General features: G+C 49.8%; 1 protein-coding gene across 1 annotated transcript in view; it reads right to left on the bottom strand.

The window, feature by feature from the left end:
- Window positions 1-411: 411 nt before the first annotated feature.
- LOC140191842 (insulin-like growth factor-binding protein 4) overlaps window positions 412-23,274 on the bottom strand; it is a 47,303-nt gene continuing 24,440 nt past the window's right edge. The window contains 5 exon segments of the mRNA XM_072249629.1: window positions 412-2,111; window positions 2,113-2,139; window positions 3,478-3,807; window positions 6,873-6,965; window positions 14,279-14,448. Of these exon segments, the coding sequence (XP_072105730.1) occupies window positions 1,911-2,111; window positions 2,113-2,139; window positions 3,478-3,807; window positions 6,873-6,965; window positions 14,279-14,448 (821 nt within the window). The 3' untranslated portion in view covers window positions 412-1,910.

Here is a 23,274-nt window from a genome sequence, read left to right as displayed (position 1 = left end):
CGCCCTGCCGTCGGCGCCCGCGATATCCCTGCCCCGCGGGGCAGCTTCCGAGTGCTCCCCGGCTCCCCGGCTCCCCACGCCTTCCCCACCAGCGCCCCATCTGGACGCCGCGTGGACTCTCCTCTGCCGTGAGCCCGAACCGTTGAGGGTGTGTGCGTGAAGCTGAGGTCGATGGGAGCGGAGAAAGATTACAGGGAGAAGGCAGGAGAGGGACAGCAAGTCGGCCATGATGGAATGGGGGGAGCAGGCTCGATGGGCCAAGCGGCCTGACTCTGCCCTCCCCCGTGTCCGTTGAGGGCTCTCCCTGACAGAACTAAGGTGTTCTCTCAAAGGGGGGATGTTGAGAGGGAGGGCACGGGGATCGGCGTCGCCCAACCAGCCTCGACAAGCACAAGACGAATTTGTAAACGCTTTCAGGTAGAAATGTTTATTCGTAAATTCCGGTGTGAGGTGACCACGTTACGCATTTACATTTGTTGTGTTTTTTATAAATGATTGTGTTCTTCAACTCATTGTGTGTCTGTGTGTGTGCGTGTGTGTGTGTATCTGTGTGTGTGTGTGTGTGTGTGTGTGTCTGTGTGTGTGTGTGTATCTGTGTGTGTGTGTGTGTGTGTGTGTGTGTGTGTCTGTGTGTCTGTGTGTGTGTGTGTATCTGTGTGTGTGTGTGTGTGTGTGTGTGTGTGTCTGTGTGTCTGTGTGTCTGTGTGTGTGTGTGTGTGTGTGTGTGTGTCTGTGTGTGTGTGTATCTGTGTGTGTGCGTATGTGTGTGTGTGTGTGTGTGTCTGTGTGTGTGTGTGTGTGTCTGTGTGTGTGCGTATGTGTGTGTGTGTGTCTGTGTGTATCTGTGTGTGTGTGTGTCTGTGTGTGTATCTGTGTGTATGTGTGTGTGTGTATGTGTGTGTGTATCTGTGTGTGTGTGTGTGTCTGTGTGTATGTGTGTGTGTATCTGTGTGTGTGTGTGTGTGTCTGTGTGTGTGCGTGTGTGTGTGTCTGTGTGTGTGTCTGTGTGTGTGTCGTGTGTGTGTGTGTGTGTGTGTGTCTATCTGTGTGTGTGTGTATGTGTGTGTGCGCGCGTGTGTGTGTGTGTGTCTATCTGTGTGTGTGTGTATGTGTGTGTGTGTGTATGTGTGTCTCTGTGTGGTGTGTGTGTGTGTGTGTGTCTATCTGTGTGTATGTGTGTGTGTGTGTGTCTGTGTGTGTGTCTGTGTGTGTGTGTGTGTGTGTGTGTCTATCTGTGTGTGTGTATGTATGTGTGTGTGTGTGTGTGTGTGTGTGTCTGTGTGTGTGCGTATGTGTGTGTGTGTGTCTGTCTGTGTGTATCTGTGTGTGTGTGTGTCTGTGTGTGTATCTGTGTGTATGTGTGTGTGTGTATGTGTGTGTGTATCTGTGTGTGTGTGTGTGTGTGTCTGTGTGTCTGTGTGTGTGTGTGTGTGTGTGTGTGTGTGTGTGTGTGTGTGTGTGTGTCTGTGTCTGTGTGTGTGTGTGTGTGTGTGTGTCTATCTGTGTATGTGTGTTTTATTTGTTCGTTCTGAGCCAGGTCCGGAGTGGAAGTTGTCCCGTCTCCCCTTTAACACCCGCACGCAGGAAAGGGCGCTGAGCGACCTCCGACCTGCCCGTTATCCGGGGAGGGAGGATTTCACGAAACCCAGGGTGTGACGGAGAGGCCAGTCCGTCATGCTGCCCCTCAACGTCCCCCTGGACGAGACGCACGCCCCCGCCCCCCAGCTGACCCGCGGGAGCGAGGTTCCTTTCACAAGTGAGGCGGCGAGTGAGGACAGAGAGATACCCACACATTTTTTTTACAACAGACGGGGGCCGGTTTGACCACAAAGATGCTCGGGACGAGAGGGACGGTCTGCCCCTGCCCACATGGCGTCCATCCCCTCGTTCGACAGAAACAGCACCAAAGATTACTCGGGGGCCGTTTGTTGGCAGGGGGTGTCGGGGTGGGGGTGGGCAGGTGTGGGAGGCTCCACGAGGCCCCCACCCCACCCCACCCTCAGTCCTGCGCCCTGTCCCATGAGGAAGTGGTGGCAGTCTATGTTCCCCTGCACCTCCGGGGTCCCCAGGAGTTTCACCCCCGTCTTCACGTCCACACACCAGCACTTGCCACTGTTGCCCGTCCAGGGAAGGGTGACACTGCAGTGGAGAGAGAGGGTGGGGGGTCGGGAGAGAGGGGAGGGGGGAGAGAAGGGAGGGGTGGGGGTGGGGAGAGAGGGTGGGGGAGAGAGAATGGGGGTGGGGGAGAGAAGGGGGGTGGGGGAGAGAGAACGGGGGTGAGGGGTGAGAGAAGGGGGTGGGGAGAGAAAAGGGGGTGGGGGAGAGAAGGGGGGTGGGGAGAGAATGGGGTGGGGAGAGAGAGAAGGGGGTGGGGGGAGAGAAGGGGTGGGGGAGAGAAGGGGGGAGGGATGAGAGAAGGGGGGAGGGAGAGAGAAGGGGGGGAGAGAAGGGGGGTGGGGGGAGAGAAGGGGTGGAGGGAGAGAGAAGGGTGGTGGGGGGAGAGAGAAGGGGGTGGGGGGAGAGAAGGGGTGGAGGGAGAGAGAAGGGGGGTGGGGGGAGAGAGAAGGGGGGTGGGGGGAGAGAGAAGGGGGGTGGGGGGAGAGAGAAGGGGGGTGGGGGAGAGAAGGGGGTGGGGGGAGAGAGAAGGGGGGTGGGGGGAGAGAGAAGGGGGGTGGGGGAGAGAGCAGGGGGGTGGGGGGAGAGAGAAGGGGGGGGTGGGGGAGAGAGCAGGGGGTGGGGGAGAGAAGACAGTGAAGGTTAGTGCACACTACCAGCTCAACTCTATGCTGCCCTCAAGACCCAAACATCCGAACTTCCAGATGGATTCTGCAACTCTGGATTGTAGTTTCATTAAATTTAAGAGTCATAGAGTATTACAGTACAGAAACAGGCCCTTCAGCCCATCTAGTCCATGTCGAACTGTCCCATCGACCTGCACCCACCCCTCCCATCCACGTACCGTTCCAAACTTCTCTTCAACCTAGAAATCGAGCTCGCATGCACCATTTGTGCTGGCAGGCTCATCTGCAGCCTCGGAGTGAAGAGCTTCCCCTGAAATAATCTCTCTCTTAATGCTCCTCTCAAACAATCTACTTTCACCCTTCCTCACCTGTGACCTCTAGTTCTCACCCAACCTGGAGAAAGCCAGCTTGCATCCACCCTCACAACTCTGCATACCTCTCTCAAATCTCCCCTCGATCTTCATTGTTCAGAGCAGGGGGTTCCCAACGAGGTCCCACCTACCCCCTCGGTTACCAGCAGGGGTCCGCGGCATAAGAGAGATGGGAACCCCCCTGACCTCGTCAACCGTTCTCTAACAAGTCGTTTAGTTGAATAAGTTTAAAGTTTATTTATGCAAATTTTGGGTTACATGGTTCAACAGTGCCATGGTTTTCCTAACGTTTGTTCAGCGCCAGCAGCCCGGGGTTCAAATCCAACTGCTGTCTGTAAGGAGTTTGTACGATCTCTCCTTGTGACCGCGTGGGTTTCCTCCCCCAGTTCAAAGACGCACCAGTTAGGGTTAGTGAGATGCGGGCGTGCGACGCTGGCGGTGGAAGCGCGGCAGCCCTGCCGGGCCGCCCCCAGCGCCACCCTCGGGCCGCGTTGGGTCGTTAACGCAAACGACACCCCTCGCAGCCCACTTCGATCCGCGTGCGGCAACGGGGGCACCCTCGCGAAGGACTGGAGGCACGGCGCGGTCACCGGCCCAACGTCGCCCAGTACGCCTGCTCGTGCTCCCCCCGCCCCATGGGAATGCGCCGGATTTTCCCCGAGCGCTCCAGTCTCCTCCCACAGTCCAAAGGCGTCCTGGGTAGGTTGACCAGTAAATTGTTCCGTGATAAGGTTCTGGTCGATGGAACTTGCCGGGGTAGGGAGAGATTGCTGGGGTAGCACGGTTCAAAAAGGGCAGGAAGGGCTTACTCCGCGAAATATTTATATTGAGGGATGTGACCAGCTGATAAATCACCAATCAGAATCAGGTTTATCATCACTGGCATGTGTGGCGAATTTGCTAACTTAGCAGCAGCAGTTCAATTGCAATACATAATATAGAAGAAAATTAATAATAAGTAAATCAATTAGAGTATAACTTGCTATCTTGAGGCAAATTAAAGTGGATAAATCCCCGGGACCTGACAGGGTGTTCCCTCGGACCTTGAAGGAGACTAGTGTTGAAATTGCGGGGGCCCTGACAGAAATATTTAAAATGTCGCTGTCTACGGGTGAGGTTGCCGGAGGATTGGAGAGTGGCTCATGTTGTTCCGTTGTTTAAAAAAGGATCGAAAAGTAATCTGGGAAATTATAGGCCGGTAGTTTAACGTCGGTAGTAGGTAAGTTATCGGAGGGAGTACTAAGAGACAGAATCTACAAGCATTTGGATAGACAGGGGCCTTATTAGGGAGAGTCAACATGGCTTTGTGCGTGGTAGGTCATGTTTGACCAATCTGTTGAGTTTTTCAGGGAGGTTACCAGGAAAGTGGATGAAGGGGAAGGCAGTGGATATTGTCTAGATGGACTTCAGTAAGGCCTTTGACAAGGTCCCGCATGGGAGGTTCGTTAGGAAAATTCAGTCGCTAGGTATACATGGAGAGGTGGTAAATTGGATTAGACATTGGCTCGATGGAAGAAGCCAGAGAGTGGTGGTAGAGAATTGCTCTCAGAGTGGAGGCCTGTGACTAGAGGTGTGCCATAGGGATCAGTGCTGGGTCCATTGTTATTTGTCATCTATAAAATGATCTAGATGATAATGTGGTAAATTGGATCAGCAAATTTGCTGATGATACAAAGATTGGAGGTGTAGTGGACAGTGAGGAAGGTTTTGAAAGCTTGCAGAGGGACTTTGACAGCTGGAAAAATGGCTGAAAAATGCAGATGGAGTTTAATACAGACAAGTGTGAGGTATTGTACTTTGGAAGGACAAACCAAGGTAGAACATACAGGGTTAATGGTAAGGCACTGAGGAGTGCAGTAGAACTGAAGGATCCGGGAATACAGATACAAAATTCCCTAAAAGTGGCGTCACAGGTAGATAGGGTCGTAAAGAGAGCTTTGGTATATTGGCCTTTATTAATCAAAGTATTGAGTATAAGAGCTGGAATGTTATGATGAGGTTGTATAAGGCATTGGTGAGGCCGAATCTGGAGTATTGTGTTCAGTTTGGTCACCAAATTACAGGAAGGATATAAATAAGGTTGAAAGAGTGCAGAGAAGGTTTACAAGGATGTTGCCGGGACTTGAGAAACTCAGTTACAGAGAAAGTGTTGAATAGGTTAGGACTTTATTCCCTGGAGCGTAGAAGAATGAGGGGAGATTTGATAGAGGTATGTAAAATTATGATGGGTATCGATAGAGTGAATGCAAGCAGGCTTTTTCCACTGAGGCAAGGGGAGAAAAAAACCAGAGGACATGGGTTAAGGGTGAAGGGGGAAAAGTTTAAAGGGAACATTGGGGGGCTTCTTCACACAGAGAGTGGTGGGAGTATGGAATGAGCTGCCAGGCGAGGTGGTAAATGCGGGTTCTTTTTAACATTTAGAGGGATATGGTCTGTGTGCAGGTCAGCGGGACTAGGCAGAAAATGGTTCGGCACAGCCAAGAAGGGCAAAAGGCCTGTTTTCTGTGCTGTGTTTCTATGGTTTCCATACGTATATTGAATAGATTAAGATTCATGCAAAAAATCAGAAATATATGTTTAAAAGGTGAGGTAGTGTTCAAGGGTTCAATGTCCATTTAGGAATCGGACCGGCAGAGGGGAAGAAGCTGTTCCTGAATCGTTGAGTGTGTGTCTTCAGGCTCCTGTACCTCCTCCCTGATGGCAGAGGCGGAGAAGAAGCTGTTCCTGAATTGTTGAGTGTGTGTCTTCAGGCTCCTGTACCTCCTCCCGGATGGCAGAGGGGAAGGAGCTGTTCCTGAATCGTTTGAGTGTGTATCTTCAGGCTCCTGTACCTCCTCCCTGATGGCAGAGGAGAAGAAGCTGTTCCTGAAATCGTTGAGTGTGTGTCTTCAGGCTCCTGTACCTCCTCCCTGATGGCAGAGGGGAAGGAGCTGTTCCTGAAGCGCTGAGTGTGTGTCTTCAGGCTCCTGTACCTCCTCCCTGATGGTAACAGTGAGAAAAGGGTATGTCCTGGGTGCTGGAGGTCCTTAATAGTGGACGCTGCCGTTCTGAGACACAACTCCCTGAAAATGTCCTGGGTACTTTGTAGTCTAGTACCCAAAATGGAGCCGACTAGATTTACAACCTTCTGCAGCTTCTTTCTGTCCTGTGCAGTAGCCCCTCCACACCAGACAGTGATGCAGCCTGTCAGAATGATCTCAACGGGACATCTATAGAAGTTTTTGAGTGTTTTTGTGGACACGCGGCCAAGTGGTTGATTCATTGGACTAGCAACCTGAAGGTCGTGAGTTCGAGCCCCGGCCGAGGGAACATGTTGTGTCCTTGAGCAAGGCACGTAACCACACAGTGCTCTGCGACGACACTGGTGCCAAGCTGTATGGGTCCTAATGCCCTTCCCTTGGACAACATCGGTGTCGTGGAGAGGGGAGACTTGCAGCAATGGGCAGCTGCCGGTCTTCCATACAACCTTGCCCAGGCCTGTGCCCTGGAGAGTGAAGACTTTCCAGGCGCAGACCCATGGTCTCGCAAGACTAACGGATGCCTTTAATGTTGACAAATCTCTTCAAACTCCCAATGAAGTCGCTATCTTGCCTTCTCGGTAACTGCATCGATATGTCGGGACCATATCAGTGATCATGAACCTGACTCTGATTGCGTTTCTGAGCTCAGTGCAAGCTGCGTTGAACTGTGCCCCCCGCTGTCCCGACCGAATTAGAATGGGTACCTGCTTGGGTGATAGAATCCCTTCTTGTCACAGTTAGGGATGGGGATGTGGTACAGAGTCTTGTGCGTCTGCCTGCAGCAACATCGTGAACCTCTCCAGCGCCCGCTCCAGCTCGCCTTGACAGGGACCCTGCACAGAAGGGCAAGAACAGCAGTCAGAGTTCTGTCTCGCGGCTATCAATCCTGGTCAGGGAGCCCCGAGGAAAACAGAATCAGTTACAGTCTCTCAGAATGCCAGGCTCTACTGTGGATTCCAGTTAATTGGAACACATCAGTACATTTTGGCCCCGCAGTTTCAGAGAAATAGTTAAAAAGGCATTAAAAAAAAGACAAACCACCTTTTAACTGAGTAAGAAATTATGTACTTAAATTAAATACCGAACAAATTAGGCTGCTCCCAATCCTACTACAGTACTCTAAAACTGTGTTAGTTCCCAACAGTTATCGGAGGAATTCATCTTTTCTTTCTTTCTTTTTTAATCTTTTTATTAGTTATAGTCATACTTTATTGATCCCGGGGAAATTGGTTTCCGTTACAGTTGCACCACAAATAATAAATAGTAATGAAACCATAAATAGTTAAATAGTAATATGTAAATTATGCCAGGAAATAAGTCCAGGACCAGCCTATTGGCTCAGGATGTCTGACCCTCCAAGGGAGGAGTTGTAAAGTTTGATGGCCACAGGCAGGAATGACTTCCTATGACGCTCTGTGTTGCATCTCGGTGGAATGAGTCTCTGGCTGAATGTACTCCTGTGCCCAACCAGTACATTATGTAATGGATGGGAGACATTGTCCAAGATGGCATGCAACTTGGACAGCATCCTCTTTTCAGACACCACCGTCAGAGAGTCCAGTTCCATCCCCACAACATCACCGGCCTTACGAATGAGTTTGTTGATTCTGTTGGTGTCTGCCACCCTCAGCCTGCTGCCCCAGTACACAACAGCAAACATGATCGCACTGGCCACCACAGACTCGTAGAACATCCTCAGCATCGTCCGGCAGATGTTAAAGGACCTCAGCCTCCTCAGGAAATATTAAAGGACCTCAGTCTCCTCAGGAATCCTGGTCAGAGAGCCCCGAGGAAAACAGAACCCAAAATTATACTCAGTTACGATCTCTCAGAATGCCAGGCTCTACTGTGGATTCCAGTTTATTGGGACACATCAGTACATTATGGCCCTGCAGTTTCATAGAAATAGTTAAAAAGGCATACAAAAAAGACAAACCACCTTTTAACTGAGTAAGGAATTATGTACTTAAATTAAATACTGAACTGTTGTGTGCTGGGGCAGCAGGCTGAGGGTAGCAGACACCAACAGAATCAACAAACTCATTCGTAAGGCCGGTGATGTTGTGGGATGGAACTGGACTCTCTCACGGTGGTGTCTGAAAAGAGGATGCTGTCCAAGTTGCATGCCATCTTGGACAATGTCCTCCCGTCCACTACATAATGTACTGGTTGGGCACAGGAGTACATTCAGCCAGAGACTCATTCCACCGAGATGCAACACAGAGCGTCATAGGAAGTCATTCCTGCTTGTGGCCATTAAATTTTACAACTCCTCCCTTGGAGGGTCAGACACCCTGAGCCAATAGGCTGGTCCTGACTTATTTCCTGGCATAATTTACATATCACTATTTAACTATTTATGGTTTTATTACTATTTAACTATTTATGGTGCAACTGTAACGAAAACCAATTTCCCCCGGGATCAGTAAAGTATGACTATGAATTAGAATGGTACTGTAAAACTGTGTTAGTTCCCAACAGTTTATTGGAGGAATTTATCTTTTCTTTCTTTCTTTTTTAATCTTTTTACTAGTTTTCAAGTTCATAAACATAATAAGTGCTACAAAGAGATTGGAATTACGTTATTGGTAATAAACACATACAACAGAGACTACAAATAGTACAAGTCTAATAGACTTCCAAACCCTTGATATAATTAATCATGAAGAAAAAAGAAATTTTTTAAAAAGGATATCACAAGAAAAACCCCAAAAAACAAGAAAAAGCTAAAAAAGAACTAAATTACTTGTCCCAAAAAAACAAACAAAAGAACACAAAGCTGAACCAATATATTAGATTGAATACATTCATTTAATGTCGTCAACTCCGCTCCTCTGTTCATATATTCTGAGTTAATAAAAGGATTCGGAAAAGGTCAAACTACATCATATGATAATGTTGAATAAATGGCTTCCAAGTCAGGAATTCATCTTTTGTTTGACTGTAAATGAACAAAATCAGAGCAGACACCCCAGTGCAGATGATGGGTCTGCCTTCAAACAATGCTTTCGATGATGACATCCTCCAACTCTTCATTTTCATTGGATGCTGACACCTTCAAATTGTTTTTTTTTTTGTAGTGCCTAACTTGTTGTAGTAGAGAAATCGTTTCCTTTTCACTCCCGGTCACCTCCAGGCCTGAATGCTTGAAACCACAGTGAGCAAAACAGTCCCGAATTATCCTCAACTATCATTGACAAAAATCTGTGTCCTTTGAACACAAACACGTGCAACTGATGCTATTTAAAAAGCTCTTCACTCTAAGCACGGTCTGACGCCCACACCTGATGCTAGTTAGGAACTATTCAGCAACTGTCCTCCTGTCCCAATTAAGAGGCAGAGCCTACCAAATAAACGAATGGAATCCCAGCCACTTTCTCGGTTTAGTTTTGGTAAGAGCTGGCCCGATTAACCGATGGCCCAATTAATCGGGATCCAATGTGGAACATATAATTTAATCTGCTTTTCCCCCCCCAGAGGGTTGACAATACGAACGTATTCCCACAAACACACAGTCACGTACTGCTGCCTCCCCCATGTAGCTGATGCGAGGCACCAATGGTGTGAGGGTCAAACATCTTCCCCCGATGTCTCTCTCTCTCTGGCTATCCATCCCATGGGACGATGACGGTTCCTTTCAGTCAGTTAGTGGGGTTTATACCCCACTCCTCAGAAAGGAACAGCGTCTGCGTGAGTGGATTTTAGGTGAGTAGGGGGTTGCACAGGTCCAGACCCACCCTCTCGACAATCCCCTCCCGGATCCAGCATCATGGTGGGGCCCAAGACGGCTGGGGGAAGTTCTGTTGCCTTGAATGGCCAGACCAAGCTTCGATGCAAGGGATGCCCTTTCCGCGCTTCAGGGCACGTGTTTGCTAGATGGCCGTTGACCCTACGAGAGGGTTCATCCGCCCTTTGACAGGACTTGTTTCTCGTCCTGCAGGGTGTCCAGCCACCCTCCTCACCAGGCAAGCCTGCTGGGGGGGGCCGGTTTAGTCGCCGACCACCCGACCATGCGACAGGTAGTACTGGGTTACACGGTACCAGTAGCACTCGGACAAGTGACCCCCTGATGTGACACACCGATGGTGTGAGGGTCAAACAGCTTCTTCCCCCTGATGTTATCCCCAGTTCACATTATTTATCGACAGTAACACTGCTAACAATATATCATACACGCATGGCTACAGGATAATCTTTTCCCCCTGTTTCTTTGTGGCATTATATTTTTCTTCTCTCACAGGTACACGTGCTATATGTGGCTCCTCGCCATGGAGACAGTGATACCCCTCTCTCCCCCGTTAGTGTGAGAGAGAGAGAGTAGAGGGAGAGAGAGTCCGCACCATGTCGAAGTGCTGGGACGAGCAGTGGTGTGTGTGCTTTTTTGACGGACTCTGGGTCCTGTTCTCTCTGTGGTTTTGCCACACATGAGGCTGCTTAACAAGATAAAATTTTATGGTGTTACAGGAAAGATACTGGCATGGATAGAGGAATGACTGACAGGCAGCGAGCATGAATGAAAGGGAAGTGAAAGGTGTTCCTCAGGAGTCAGTATTGGCAGCACTACTTTTCACACTGTTTGTCAGTGATTTAGACAGTGGAACTGATGGCTTTGTGGCAAAGTTTGTGGATGATATGAAGATCGGTGGAGGGGTAGGTAGTGCTGAGGAAGCAATGCGATTGTAGCAGAACTTGGATTGGAAGAATGGGCAGAACAGTGTCAGATGGAATACAGTGTGGGAAATGCGTAATAATGCATTTTGGAAAAAGGGACGTTAGTGTGGGCTATTATCTAAATAGGGAGAAGGTTCAAACATCAGAGGTGCAAAGGGATGTGGGAGTTCTCGTGCAAGACTCCCAGAAGGTTAATTTACAGGTTGAGTCTGTGGTAAAGAAGGCACATGCAACGTTGGCATTTATTTGAAGGGGAACAGAATATCACAGCAAGGAGATAATGCTGAGGCTTTTTAGTAGTCATAGTCATACTTTACTGATCCCGAGGGAAATTGATTTTCGTTACAATTGCCCCAACCAAGAATAGAGTATAAATATAGCAATATAAAACCGTAAATAATTAAATAATAATATGTAAATTATGCCAGGAAAATAAGTCCAGACCAGCCCGTTGGCTCAGGGTGTCTGACCCTCCAAGGGAGGAGTTGTAAAGTTTGATGGCCACAGGCAGGAATGACTTCCTACGACGCTCAGTGCTGCTGAGCTATGAGACACTGGTCAGGCTGCACTTGGCAACAGTTTTGGGCCCCATATCTCAAAGTATGTATAGTCATTGGGCAGAGTCCAGAGGAGGTTCACGAGGATGATTCCAGGGATGAAGGGGTTAACATATGAGGAGCGTTTGGGAGCTTTGGGCCTGTACTGATTGGAATTTAGAAGAATGCAGGGGGATCTCATTGAAACCTACTGAATGTTGAAAGGACTGGATAGGGTGGATGTGGAGAGAATGTTTCCTATGGTGGGGGTATCCAGAACCTCAAAATTGAGGGTGACCCTTTGGAGTAGAGATGAGGAGAAATTTTTTTTAAGCCCAAGAGTAGTGAATCTGTGGAACGCTCTGCCACAGACTGCGGTGGAGGCCAAGTCCATGAGTATATTTAAGGTGGAAGTTAATCAGTTCCTAATCGGGCAGGGCGTCAAAGGATACGGCGAGAAAGCAGGTGTATGGAGTTGAGTGGGATCCGGGGTCAGCCATGATGGAATGTCAGAGCAGACTCGATGGGCTGAATGGCCTAATTCTGCTCCTGTGTCATATGGGCTGAATTCACAACCTTTGGTAGGATTTTCTGCTCAAAGGCATTGGTATTCCCAGACCAGGCCATAATACAGCCAGTCAGCACACGTTCCATCACACATCTGTAGAGGTTTACCAAGGTTTTTGATGACATGCTGAACCTCCGCAGACTCCTGAGGAAACAGAGGCACTGTCGTGCGCTCTTTGCAATTATATTTATATGATGGGTTCAGGACAGGTCCTCTGAGATAGTGACACCCAGGAATTCAAAGTTACTGACCCTCTCCACCTCTGATTACTGGCTCGTGGACCTCTGGTTTCCCTCTCCTGAGGTCTACTATTTTTTTAACACGTGTCAAAGATTTGTCCCAGGAGCACTGTATCATTGGACTGTGGGAGGAAACAGGAGGTCTCAGAGGAAACCCACGCAGTCACGGGGAGAACGTCCAAACTCCTTACGGGCAGAGGTGGGAATTCAACCCGGGTTGCTGGTACACAGAGCAGCGGTCCCCAACCACCGGGCCGCAAAGCAGGCGCTACCAGGCCGTGAGGAAACGATATGAGTCAGCTGCACCTTTCCTCATTACCTGTCGCGTACTGTTGAACTCGAACATATTTGCTGGGACATCCCGTATATCGGGCTAAATTGGTTTGCACCATACAGGACCACCCTTGTCCCGTATTTCCCCCGCTAAGATAGAGCGTTCCTTTGAAACCTTTCATGCTGAAATGGCGTGAAACGAAGAAGCAATTACCATTAATTTATATGGGAAAAATTTTTGAGTGTTCCCAGACCCAAAAAATAATCTAACAAATCATACCAAATAACACATAAAACCGAAAATAAATAACACTAACATATAGTAAAAGCAGGAATGATACGATAAATACACAGTTTAGATAAAGTAGAAAGAATGTATGTATAGTCGGGAAGACGAAGGCAAAATCGATTTGTGGGACAGAGGTGCCTGCACAAGGCATCATGGTCATGGCAGTCTTTCCTGGGGTAAAGTGTCCCGGGATTGAGTGCTACTTTTGTCCTTTATTTGAGAGTGAGAAAGTTGGCAACCCAAACTGTAAAAGACATGCTGAGGTGAGTTTAACCCTACTTGAAACCCCACCCCCCCGCCCCACCTGGTCGGCCGGTCCGCAAGAATATTGTCAGTATTAAACCGGTCCGTGGTGCAAAAAAGGTTGGGGACCCCTGACATAGAGCATCGAATGGTAGTGCACTGTGCTGGCTCTTTGGACCACGATGGGCCAACATTTATCCTGCTCCAGGATCAATCTAACCCTTCCCTCCCACGTAGCCCTGTGTTGTCTATCGTCCAGGTATCTCTCCAAGTTTCTTTAACGTCCCTAATGTATCTACCTCTACCACCACCCCTGGCAGGGGAACATGCACCCACCACTCTATCTGTGTCCTCTGGTCCTAGACTCCCCCACTATAGGAAACATCCTCTCCACATCCACTCTATCTGTGTCCTCTGGTCCCAGACTCCCCCACCATCGGAAACATCCTCTCCACATCCACTCTATCTGTGTCCTCTGGTCCTAGACTGCCCCACTATAGGGAACATCCTCTCCACATCCACTCTATTTGTGTCCTCTGGTCCTAGACTCACCCACTATAGGGAACATCCTCTCCACATCCACTCTATCTGTGTCCTCTGGTCCTAGACTGCCCCACTATAGGGAACATCCTCTCCACATCCACTCTATTTGTGTCCTCTGGTCCTAGACTCACCCACTATAGGGAACATCCTCTCCACATCCACTCTATCTGCGTCCTCTGGTCCTAGACTCCCCCACTATAGGAAACATCCTCTCCACATCCACTCTATCTGTGTCCTCTGGTCCTAGACTCCCCCACTATAGGAAACATCCTCTCCACATCCACTCTATCTGTGCCCTCTGGTCCTAGACTCCCCCACTATAGGAAACATCCTCTCCACATCCACTCTATCTGTGTCCTCTGGTCCTAGACTCCCCCACTATAGGAAACATCCTCTCCACATCCACTCTATCTGTGCCCTCTGGTCCTAGACTCCCCCACCATAGGAAACATCCTCTCCACATCCACTCTATCTGTGTCCTCTGGTCCTAGACTCCCCCACTATAGGAAACATCCTCTCCACATCCACTCTATCTGTGCCCTCTGGTCCTAGACTCCCCCACCATAGGAAACATCCTCTCCACATCCACTCCATCTAGACCTTTCAACATTCGATAGGTTTCAATCCTGATTATTTTAAACTCCAGTGAGTACAGACCCAGAGACAGCCAGCCCCACCTCATGCGTTAACCCTTTCATGCCAGGATCATTCTCCAGATTTTCCTTCCAAAGTCAGTAAAGCTCCACTGGGACACAGATTTTCAAAGCGCCGGCGCCAACTTCACCTTTATCCGTGGCTCGTCACGGATGTGATTGTGGACGGTCTTGGACTTTCCGTTAGTGTGCGTCTTCTCGCGGATTCGGGCCAGGTGCTTGGAGATGCATTTCTTGTCGTAGGCGTGGCAGGGAATGTGAGGGCTGTCCGCGTGCTCCAGCTCCCAGTAATCTTCAGCTTCTGTGTGCAACGGGGAGGGAAGGGGGATGGGGGGAGAGGGGGGAGAGAGAGGGGGGGGGAGAGAGAGGGGGGGGGGAGAGAGAGGGAGGGGGAGAGAATGAATGTCCAGCACCTGTTTCAGAACCTGGCGTCCAGTTACCCCACTGAGATACCCCCCTCGGGAGGGTAGTGACTCCCGACAACAGCCACTTGCCCACATAAATAAAGTGATCGATATTCTGGGCCGAGATGGTTCATCAGGACCAGCCGCCCAAAACATCCTCTCCACAGAAACTTTTCCTATCAAAGGCCTGCATACAGTGGATGTGGAGAGGATGTTTCCTATAGTGGGGGAGTCTAGGACCAGAGGACACAGAGTGGATGTGGAGAGGATGTTTCCTATAGTGGGGAGTCTGGGACCAGAGGACACAGATCGAGTGGATGTGGAGAGGATGTTTCCTATAGTGGGGGAGTCTAGGACCAGAGGACACAGATAGAGTGGATGTGGAGAGGATGTTTCCTATAGTGGGGGAGTCTAGGACCAGAGGACACAGATAGAGTGGATGTGGAGAGGATGTTTCCTATAGTGGGGGAGTCTAGGACCAGAGGACACAGATAGAGTGGATGTGGAGAGGATGTTTCCTATAGTGGGGGAGTCTAGGACCAGAGGACACAGATAGAGTGGATGTGGAGAGGATGTTTCCTATAGTGGGGGAGTCTAGGACCAGAGGACACAGATAGAGTGGATGTGGAGAGGATGTTTCCTATTGTGGGGGAGTCTAGGACCAGAGGGCACAGATAGAGTGGATGTGGAGAGGATGTTTCCTATAGTGGGGGAGTCTAGGACAAGAGGACACAGATAGAGTGGATGTGGAGAGGATGTTTCCTATAGTGGGGGAGTCTAGGACCAGAAGGCAGAGCCTCAGAATAGAGATATGTCCATTTACAACAGAGATGAGGATGGTTTGTTTGGCCAGAGGGTGGTGAATCTGTGGAATTCATTGCCACGGGCGGCTGTGGAGGCCAAGTCACTGGGTGTATTTAAAGCTGAAGTTGATGGGTTCTTGATTAGTCAGGGTGTCAAAGGTCACAGGGAGAAGGCAGGAGAATGGGGTTGAAAGGGATAGTAAATCAGTCATGATGGAATGGCAGAGCAGGCTAGATGGGCTGAGTGGCCTAATTCTGCTCCTACGTCAGATGGTCTTATGCAGTGAGACCTGCTCAGTTCCTCCCGAATTTTGTGCGCGTTGCTCTGGATTTCCACCGACTGCCGAACCTACCTCCCCCAGTTTTTGTGAACAAACTGTTCAGGATCAGCTCTTCCCGTTCCCGTCCCTGATCCCACTTCCAACAGCGGCTCACCGCCGCTCGGTCCCCCCTCAAAGGGAATCCTCACGATCAGCAGGTGCCTGGTGACAAAATGTTGGGCACCAAGTCATGTCTGATCCTCACCATTTTCTCTGTCAACAGACCGAGGACCTTCCCTACACACCTGGCTTCAGCCGTCACCTTCCAGCCATCCTCCTTCCCTTCCCTCCCTCCTCCCTCCTCCCTCCACCTTCCTATGCTGGCATCTTCCCCCTTCCTTTCCACTCCTGAAGAAGGGTCTTGGACCTATGTGTCGACTCTTTTCCGAAGCCGCTGCCCGACCAGCTGAGTTCCGCCAGCATTTTGTGTGTGTGTGTGTTGTTCTGGATTCCCAGCGTCTTCAGACTTTATTTTTTAACTTTATTTCAGTTGTATTTATTCAGTGATCAAGCTCGGTATAGGCATCCGTTTAGTCTCGTGAGACCTTGGAAGGTTTCCAGCGCACAGGCCTGGGCAAGGTCATATGGAAGCCCATGCTGCAAGTCTTCCCTCTCCACGACACCGATGTTGTCCAAGGGAAGGGCATTAGGACCCATACAGCTTGGCACCAGTGTCATCGCAGAGCAATGTGTGGTTAAGTGTCTTGCTCAGGGACACAACATGCTGCCTCAGCCGAGGCTCGAACTAGCGACCTTCAGATCACTAGACCGACGTCTTAACCGCTTGGCCACGCGCCAACACACGGTAACATTACACCTTTGTGACCAATTAACTTCCTAGCCCGTATGTCTTCGGACTTGTGGGAGGAAACCAGAGCACCCGGAGCTGCACGTGGTCACGGGGGGAGAACGTGCGAACTCCTTACAGACCAGCGGCAGGAATTGAACCCGGATCGATGGCGCTGTGAAGCGTTGCGCTGACCGCGACACAGCAGTGCCACCTTAATCACGGACAGACCTGCCCCTCAACTGAAGTATCGAAAGAATCTTATTATTCCCCTTCGCAAGGGGAGTTTTCCCTCGGATTATAAGTCTGGTCCATCACAGGCAAAGCCCTCCCCACCGTTGAGCACATCGACAAAGAGCGCTGTGACAGGAAAGTCAACAACCCACCCACCATCCAGGGCTTGCTCCCTTCTCACTGCTACTATCGGGTACAGGAACCTCAGGACCCCCACCACCAGGTTCAGGAACAGTTATTACCCCCTCAACCATCAGGAAGGAGGTACAGGAGCCTCAGGACCCACACCACCAGGTTCAGGAACAGTTATCACCCCTCAACCATCAGGAAGGAGGTACAGGAGCCTCAGGACCCACACCACCAGGTTCAGGATCAGTTATTACCCCCTCAACCATCAAGAAGGAGGTACAGGAACCTCAGAACCCACACCACCAGGTTCAGGAACAGTTATTACCCCTCAACCATCAGGAAGGAGGTACAGGAACCTCAGGACCCACACCACCAGGTTCAGGAACAGTTATCACCCCTCAACCATCAGGAAGGAGGTACAGGAGCCTCAGGACCCACACCACCAGGTTCAGGAACAGTTATTACCCCCTCAACCATCAGGAAGGAGGTACAGGAGCCTCAGGACCCACACCACCAGGTTCAGGAACAGTTATTACCCCCTCAACCATCAGGAAGGAGGTACAGGAGCCTCAGGACCCACACCACCAGGTTCAGGAACAGTTATTACCCCTCAACCATCAGGAAGGGGGTACAGGAGCCTCAGGACCCACACCACCAGGTTCAGGAACAGTTATTACCCCCTCAACCATCAGGAATGAGGTACAGGAGCCTCAGGACCCACACCACCAGCTTCAGGAACAGTTATTACCCCTCAACCATCAGGAATGAGGTACAGGAGCCTCAGGACCCACACCACCAGGTTCAGGAACAGTTATTACCCCCTCAACAATCAGGAAGAAGGTACAGGAGCCTCAGGACCCACACCACCAGGTTCAGGAACAGTTATTACCCCCTTAACCCTCAGTTTCCTGAACCGAGATGGACACCATCACTCACCTCAAAGTTTATTTATTGTCAAAGTATATCTACGTCACCATATACAACCCTGAGAGTCATAGTCTTGCAGGCATTCTCAGTAAGTACAAAGAAACAGGGACAATAAAAAGCAAACAAAATAATAATAAATAAGTAAGTAATAAATATCGAGATCATGAGATGGAGAGTGTTTGAAAGTGAATCCATAGGATGTGGGAACAATTCAGTGCTGGGGTGAGTGACATTAAGCTTGCTGGTCTGATTTTTTTCTCTCACTGGCCTGGAGATACATCTCTACCAAAGGAGGTGTGAGGTGCTCTTTCCCTCCGCAAGCCTGCGGATTACCCTCGGGCAAGGTGTAGCACCTGCTCAGCCCCCGATCAGGGTCGGGTGAAACCATGGGAGCAGGTGGTGGACGGTCGTACGAGCAGCCGGTGCAGATCACAAGTCCTGGTGATGTGACCACTGACGCCAGGCTAGACAATCTCTGAAGGGTATTGATAACGGTTGGGGGAGGTCACCCATCCTGTAAAGTCACTGCCCAGAAGAATGCGATGGCAAACCACTTGTGTAGATAAAATTTGCCAAGAACAGTCATGGAAAGACCAAGATCGCCCATGTCATACGACACGGTGTCATAACAAACTTCATAACAAACGAACGAATTTAAGGTCTTTTTTTAAAGCCGCAAAATAACAACTTTCACTCATGATATTAAACCTGACTCTCATATCATTCTGGTTTGGTTCAGCGGCCTCCCACGATATATAAAAATTACATTTTGCCGTCAGGTCAGTGGCTGCCGTCTACCATCACCGCAGGACTTGTACGTGTCCGTGGACAAAGAAACGGTGGAGGAAATCATCGCGGACACGACCCGTCCAGAAAACTCCCTTTTCCTCCCCCAAAAGCTCCCTTCTGGAAAGCGCTGTCGGAATATTGAAACAAAAACTTTACACCATCTTAAAAGTCTCTTTCCCCCAGGCAGTTAATCTGATCAACCATTTAGTTAGCATCCGCCCCCCTCCTCACCCCCTCTATCTATGAACCCTATCACTGCAAAAGCACTTTGGTAGAGACGAGAAAGCAAGAGAAGGCATGAGGTTGCCGTAGCGGACAAGCTGAAGGGATTCTACAGATATTTTATGAGCAAAAGGATAGCAAGGGACAAAATTGGAACTCCGCTGGTATATGCAAGGAGCCAAAAGAGATGCGGAGACCCTAAATGGTGTTTCTGGACCTGTTTTCGCTCAGAAGATGGACACAAAGTCTACAGAAGTGAGGCAAAGCAACAAGAAGGCAACAGACCCTGTACAGATTACAGAGGAGAGGAGGAGGTGTTTGCTGTCTTGATGCAGCTCAGGGTGGGGAAATCCCCAGGGCCCGACAGGGTGTTCCCTTGCACCCCGTGGGAGGCAAGTGCAGAAATTGCAGGGTCCCCAGAAGAGAGATTTAAATCTTCCTTAGTGCCAGGAGAGGATTGGAGGATAGCTGATGTTGTTCCGTTGTTTTTCGAGGAAGCTACCAGGGAAGTTGATGAAGGCAAGGCAGTGGATGTTGTCTACATGCACCTCAGCAGGGCATTTGACCAGGTCCCACATAGGAGGTTGGTCAAAAAGGTTCATTCAAGATGAGGAAGTAAATTGGATTAGACATCAGCTTTATGGAAGAAGCCAGAGAACGGTCGTAGAGGGTTGCCTCTCTGACTGGAGGCCCGTGATGAGTGGGGTGTCGCAGGGATCAGTGCTGGGTCCGTTGTCGTTTGTCACCAATAACAACGATCTGGATGGTGTGGTTACCTGGATCAGCAAATTTGCAGATAACACCAAGACTGAGGGAGTAGTGGACAGCGAGGAAGACTACCAGAGATTGCAGTGGGATCTGGACCAGCTGGATAAATGGGCTGGAAACTGACAGGTGGAATTTAAGGCAGACAATGCGAGTTGTTACACTTCAGTGGGACCAACCAGGGTAGGTCTCACACAGTGAAGGGCAGGGCACTGGGGAGTGCCATAGAACAAAGGGACCTGGGAATACAGGCCCATAATTCATTAAAAGTGGTGTGACAGGTAGATAGCATTGTAAAGAAAGCTTTTGGGACATTGACCTTCATAAATCAAAGCACTGAGTACAGGAGATGGGATGTTATGTTGAAGTTGTACAAGACGTTGGTGAGGGCTAATTTGGAGTACTGTTCTGTTTTGGTCGCCTACCTGCAGGGAAGACGTAAATAAGGTTGAAAGAGTGCAGAGGAAATTTACAGGGATGTTCCCAGGCCTGGGGGACCTGAGTTACCGGGAAAGACTGAATATTCCTAGAATAGTTACATCCCGACACGCGGGACAGAAGCATGGTCACATTGTTCATTCCAGGGACCAGCTGCTTGCGCTAATGCCGGCCGGTTTAGCGAGCAGAGCAGCCGACACCCCTGCTGAAATCTGGAAGGAAACACACAGAGGATGCAGGGGGGGATCACAAAGTCGAGGAAAGAGGACTGGGTCAAGACAACAGAGACTGATGGAGAAGAGGAGTTCACTACACTAGCCAGGAGTCAGAGAATGTTTCGGGAGTGCAGTGTGATGTGTTTCACTGGAACAGGGCTGCACGAGGACATACCCGATCAAAACTTCTCCATGGACGGCTTCCAGACCGTTCGGGCTGACCGGAAGTGCACTGAGAGCAGTAAGCGTAAAGGAGTTGGGTGCTTACTGTTCTGGCTAACAACGGATGGTGCAATCCGGGTCATATTACAATCGAGGAACGTGTTTGTAGACCCGATATTGAACTTTTTGCTGTTGGACTCTGGCCATATTCCACCAAGATACAACACTGGGCGTCACGGGAGGTTGTTCCTGCCTGTGAACATCGAACTTTGCAGCTCCTCCCGTGGAGGGTCAGACACCCTGAGCCAATAGGCTGGTCCTGGACTTATTTCCATCTGGCATAGTTTGCATTTTGTTGTTTGATTGTTTGTGGTTTTTGTATTGCTGTATTTATGCTCTATTCTTGGTTGGTGCGGCTGTAACGAAACCCAATTTCCCTCGGGATCAATAAAGTATATCTATCTATCTATCTATCTAAGTAGAAGCTCGAGGGGAGATTTGATAGAGGGATGCAAAATCATGAGGGGTATAGACAGGGTCAATGCGAACAGGCTTTTTCCACTGAGGTTGGGTAAAACTACAAGCAGAAGTCATAGGTTAAGGGTGAAAGGTGAAAGGGGAAACTTCTTCACTCAGAGGGTGGTGAGAGTGCGGATTGAACTGCCAGCACAATGCCAGCCCCGTTTCAATGTTTACGAGAAGTTTGGACAGGTAGATGGATAGTAGGGAAATGGAGGGCTGTGGGCCCGGTGTGGGTCGATGGGAGTAGGCGGTTTAGGTGGTTCAGCATGAACTTGATGGGCTGAAGGGCCTGTTTCGATGCTGTCATTTTCGGTGACTCCGACTTGATGCGTCCAGGTGGCCGAAATCTGCTCCTGCTCCTTATGGCCACGAGCAGCTTTTTAAAAAAATGCTACTTACATTGGAAGTACTTACTTTCTACCCGTTACAGCGTTGGTGTTTGGCAGCAAACGCAGCTCTCCGTCTCAGTGCCCCAGCTGTGGATCAGGGGCCAAGTTGCCTTCGGTCTCCCATGTTTGTTTCCTCCGCCCTTCCGGGAGGCGGGGGGGGGGGGGCGGTGTCCAACGACGGGAATTGGCCTCTCTTTCCATCACCTGCCCGATCCATCTCCAACGTTTCCTCTTCACGACGGCGGCCACATCCCCTCGGCGGCCCTGAAGGAGTCGGGCATGGGCTGCAGATTTCTGTCCGCCAGAAAGTACGGAGGCTCGTGTTGTGGAAGGACGACGGCTCGGCGAGGCCGCCCTCTGCCGTGCGCCAGCGCTCCGACCCGTACAAGAGCGTGGACAGAACACAGCTTCAACCTAGGTGCGGACGCTGTGATTACACTGTAAATCGCAGGACTCTGCAGAGAGTGGTGCGGGCAGCCCAGCGCATCTGTAGATGTGAACTTCCCACTATTCAGGACATTTACAGAGACAGGTGTGTAGAAAGGGCCCGAAGGATCATCGGGGACCCGAGTCACCCCAACCACAAACTGTTCCAGCTGCTACCATCCGGGAAACGGTACCGCAGCATAAAACCCAGGACCAACAGGCTCCGGGACAGCTCCTTCCACCAGGCCATAGGACTGATGAACTCGTGCTGATTTGAGTGTACTCTATATTACATCGACTGTTCTATTTATTATAAATTACTATGATTGCATGTTGCACATTTAGAGGGAGACGTAAAGATTTTTACTCCTCACGTATGTGAAGGATACGTGACCAACCAAGACCCCAATGGTGGAACAGGCGGACAAAGTCACTCTGAACTCAATGGCTGTGAAGGCGGATGAAGGCTGCAACAAATCCATCAGCTCCAATCGTCGTGGTTTCCATGCCATTGGAATCAGTTGGTTGATTTGTGAAGTATCGTGTGCTTCTTGGAGTGCAGCATCAAGTACACGTTTAACAAATACACGCACAGGCGTCTTCGCTCCGTACGGAACGGAGACCATCATCCTCGACCTCAAGGGATAGCCACGATGACGACGTGAAGGATATAAGAAATAAAGTCAAGTAATTCAAGTAAATGAATCTCAGGATTGTATATGGTGCCTTAGAAAAGTACAGCACAGATAACGGCCCTTCAGCCCATCTAGTCCATGCCAAACCATCTAAACAGCCTACTCCTATCGACCTGCACCGGGACCACAGCCCTCCCATCCAGGTACCTATCCAAACTCCTCTTAAGCATTGACATCGAGCTCACCCACACTCTCACCACCCGTCTGAGTGAAGGAGTTTCCCCTCACGTTCCCCTTAAACTTCTCACCTTTCACCCTTAACCCATCACCTCCAGTTGTGGTCCCACCCAACCTGAGTTGGGGGGGGTGGGGGGGGGGAAGTAATCCTGCTTGCATTTACCCTATCTATGCCCTTCATGATTTTGGAGACCTTCATCCAAGGAATACAGTCCTAACCTATTCAATCTTTCCTTAAAACCCAGGTCCTCCAGACCCAGCAACAACCATGCAAGTTCTTGAAGTTTCATACAGGTACTTCGGGAAAAAATAATCTACTTTGAACTTGGTAGCGTGGAGGAGCAGAGGGATCTGGGGGTACATGTCCACAAAAGTTGCCTCACAGGTGGATAGGGTAGTTAAGAAAGCTTATGGGGTGTTAGCTTTCACAAGTCGAGGGATAGAGTTTAAGAGTCGCGATGTAATGATGCAGCTCTATAAAACTCTGGTTAGGCCACACTTGGAGTATTGTGTCCAGTTCTGGTCACCTCACTATAGGAAGGATGTGGAAGCATTGGAGAGGGTACAGAGGAGATTTACCAGGATGCTGCCTGGTTTAGAGAGTATGCATTATGATCAGAGATTAAGGGAGCTAGGGCTTTACTCTTTGGAGAGGAGGAGGATGAGAGGAGACATGATAGAGGTGTACAAGATAATAAGAGGAATAGATAGAGTGGATAGCCA

Source organism: Mobula birostris, chromosome X, assembly GCF_030028105.1.
Source record: "Mobula birostris isolate sMobBir1 chromosome X, sMobBir1.hap1, whole genome shotgun sequence".
Taxonomy (NCBI): domain Eukaryota; kingdom Metazoa; phylum Chordata; class Chondrichthyes; order Myliobatiformes; family Myliobatidae; genus Mobula; species Mobula birostris.
The sequence above is the reverse complement of the archived record's forward strand: the minus strand, read 5'-3'. Positions and strand labels throughout refer to the sequence as shown.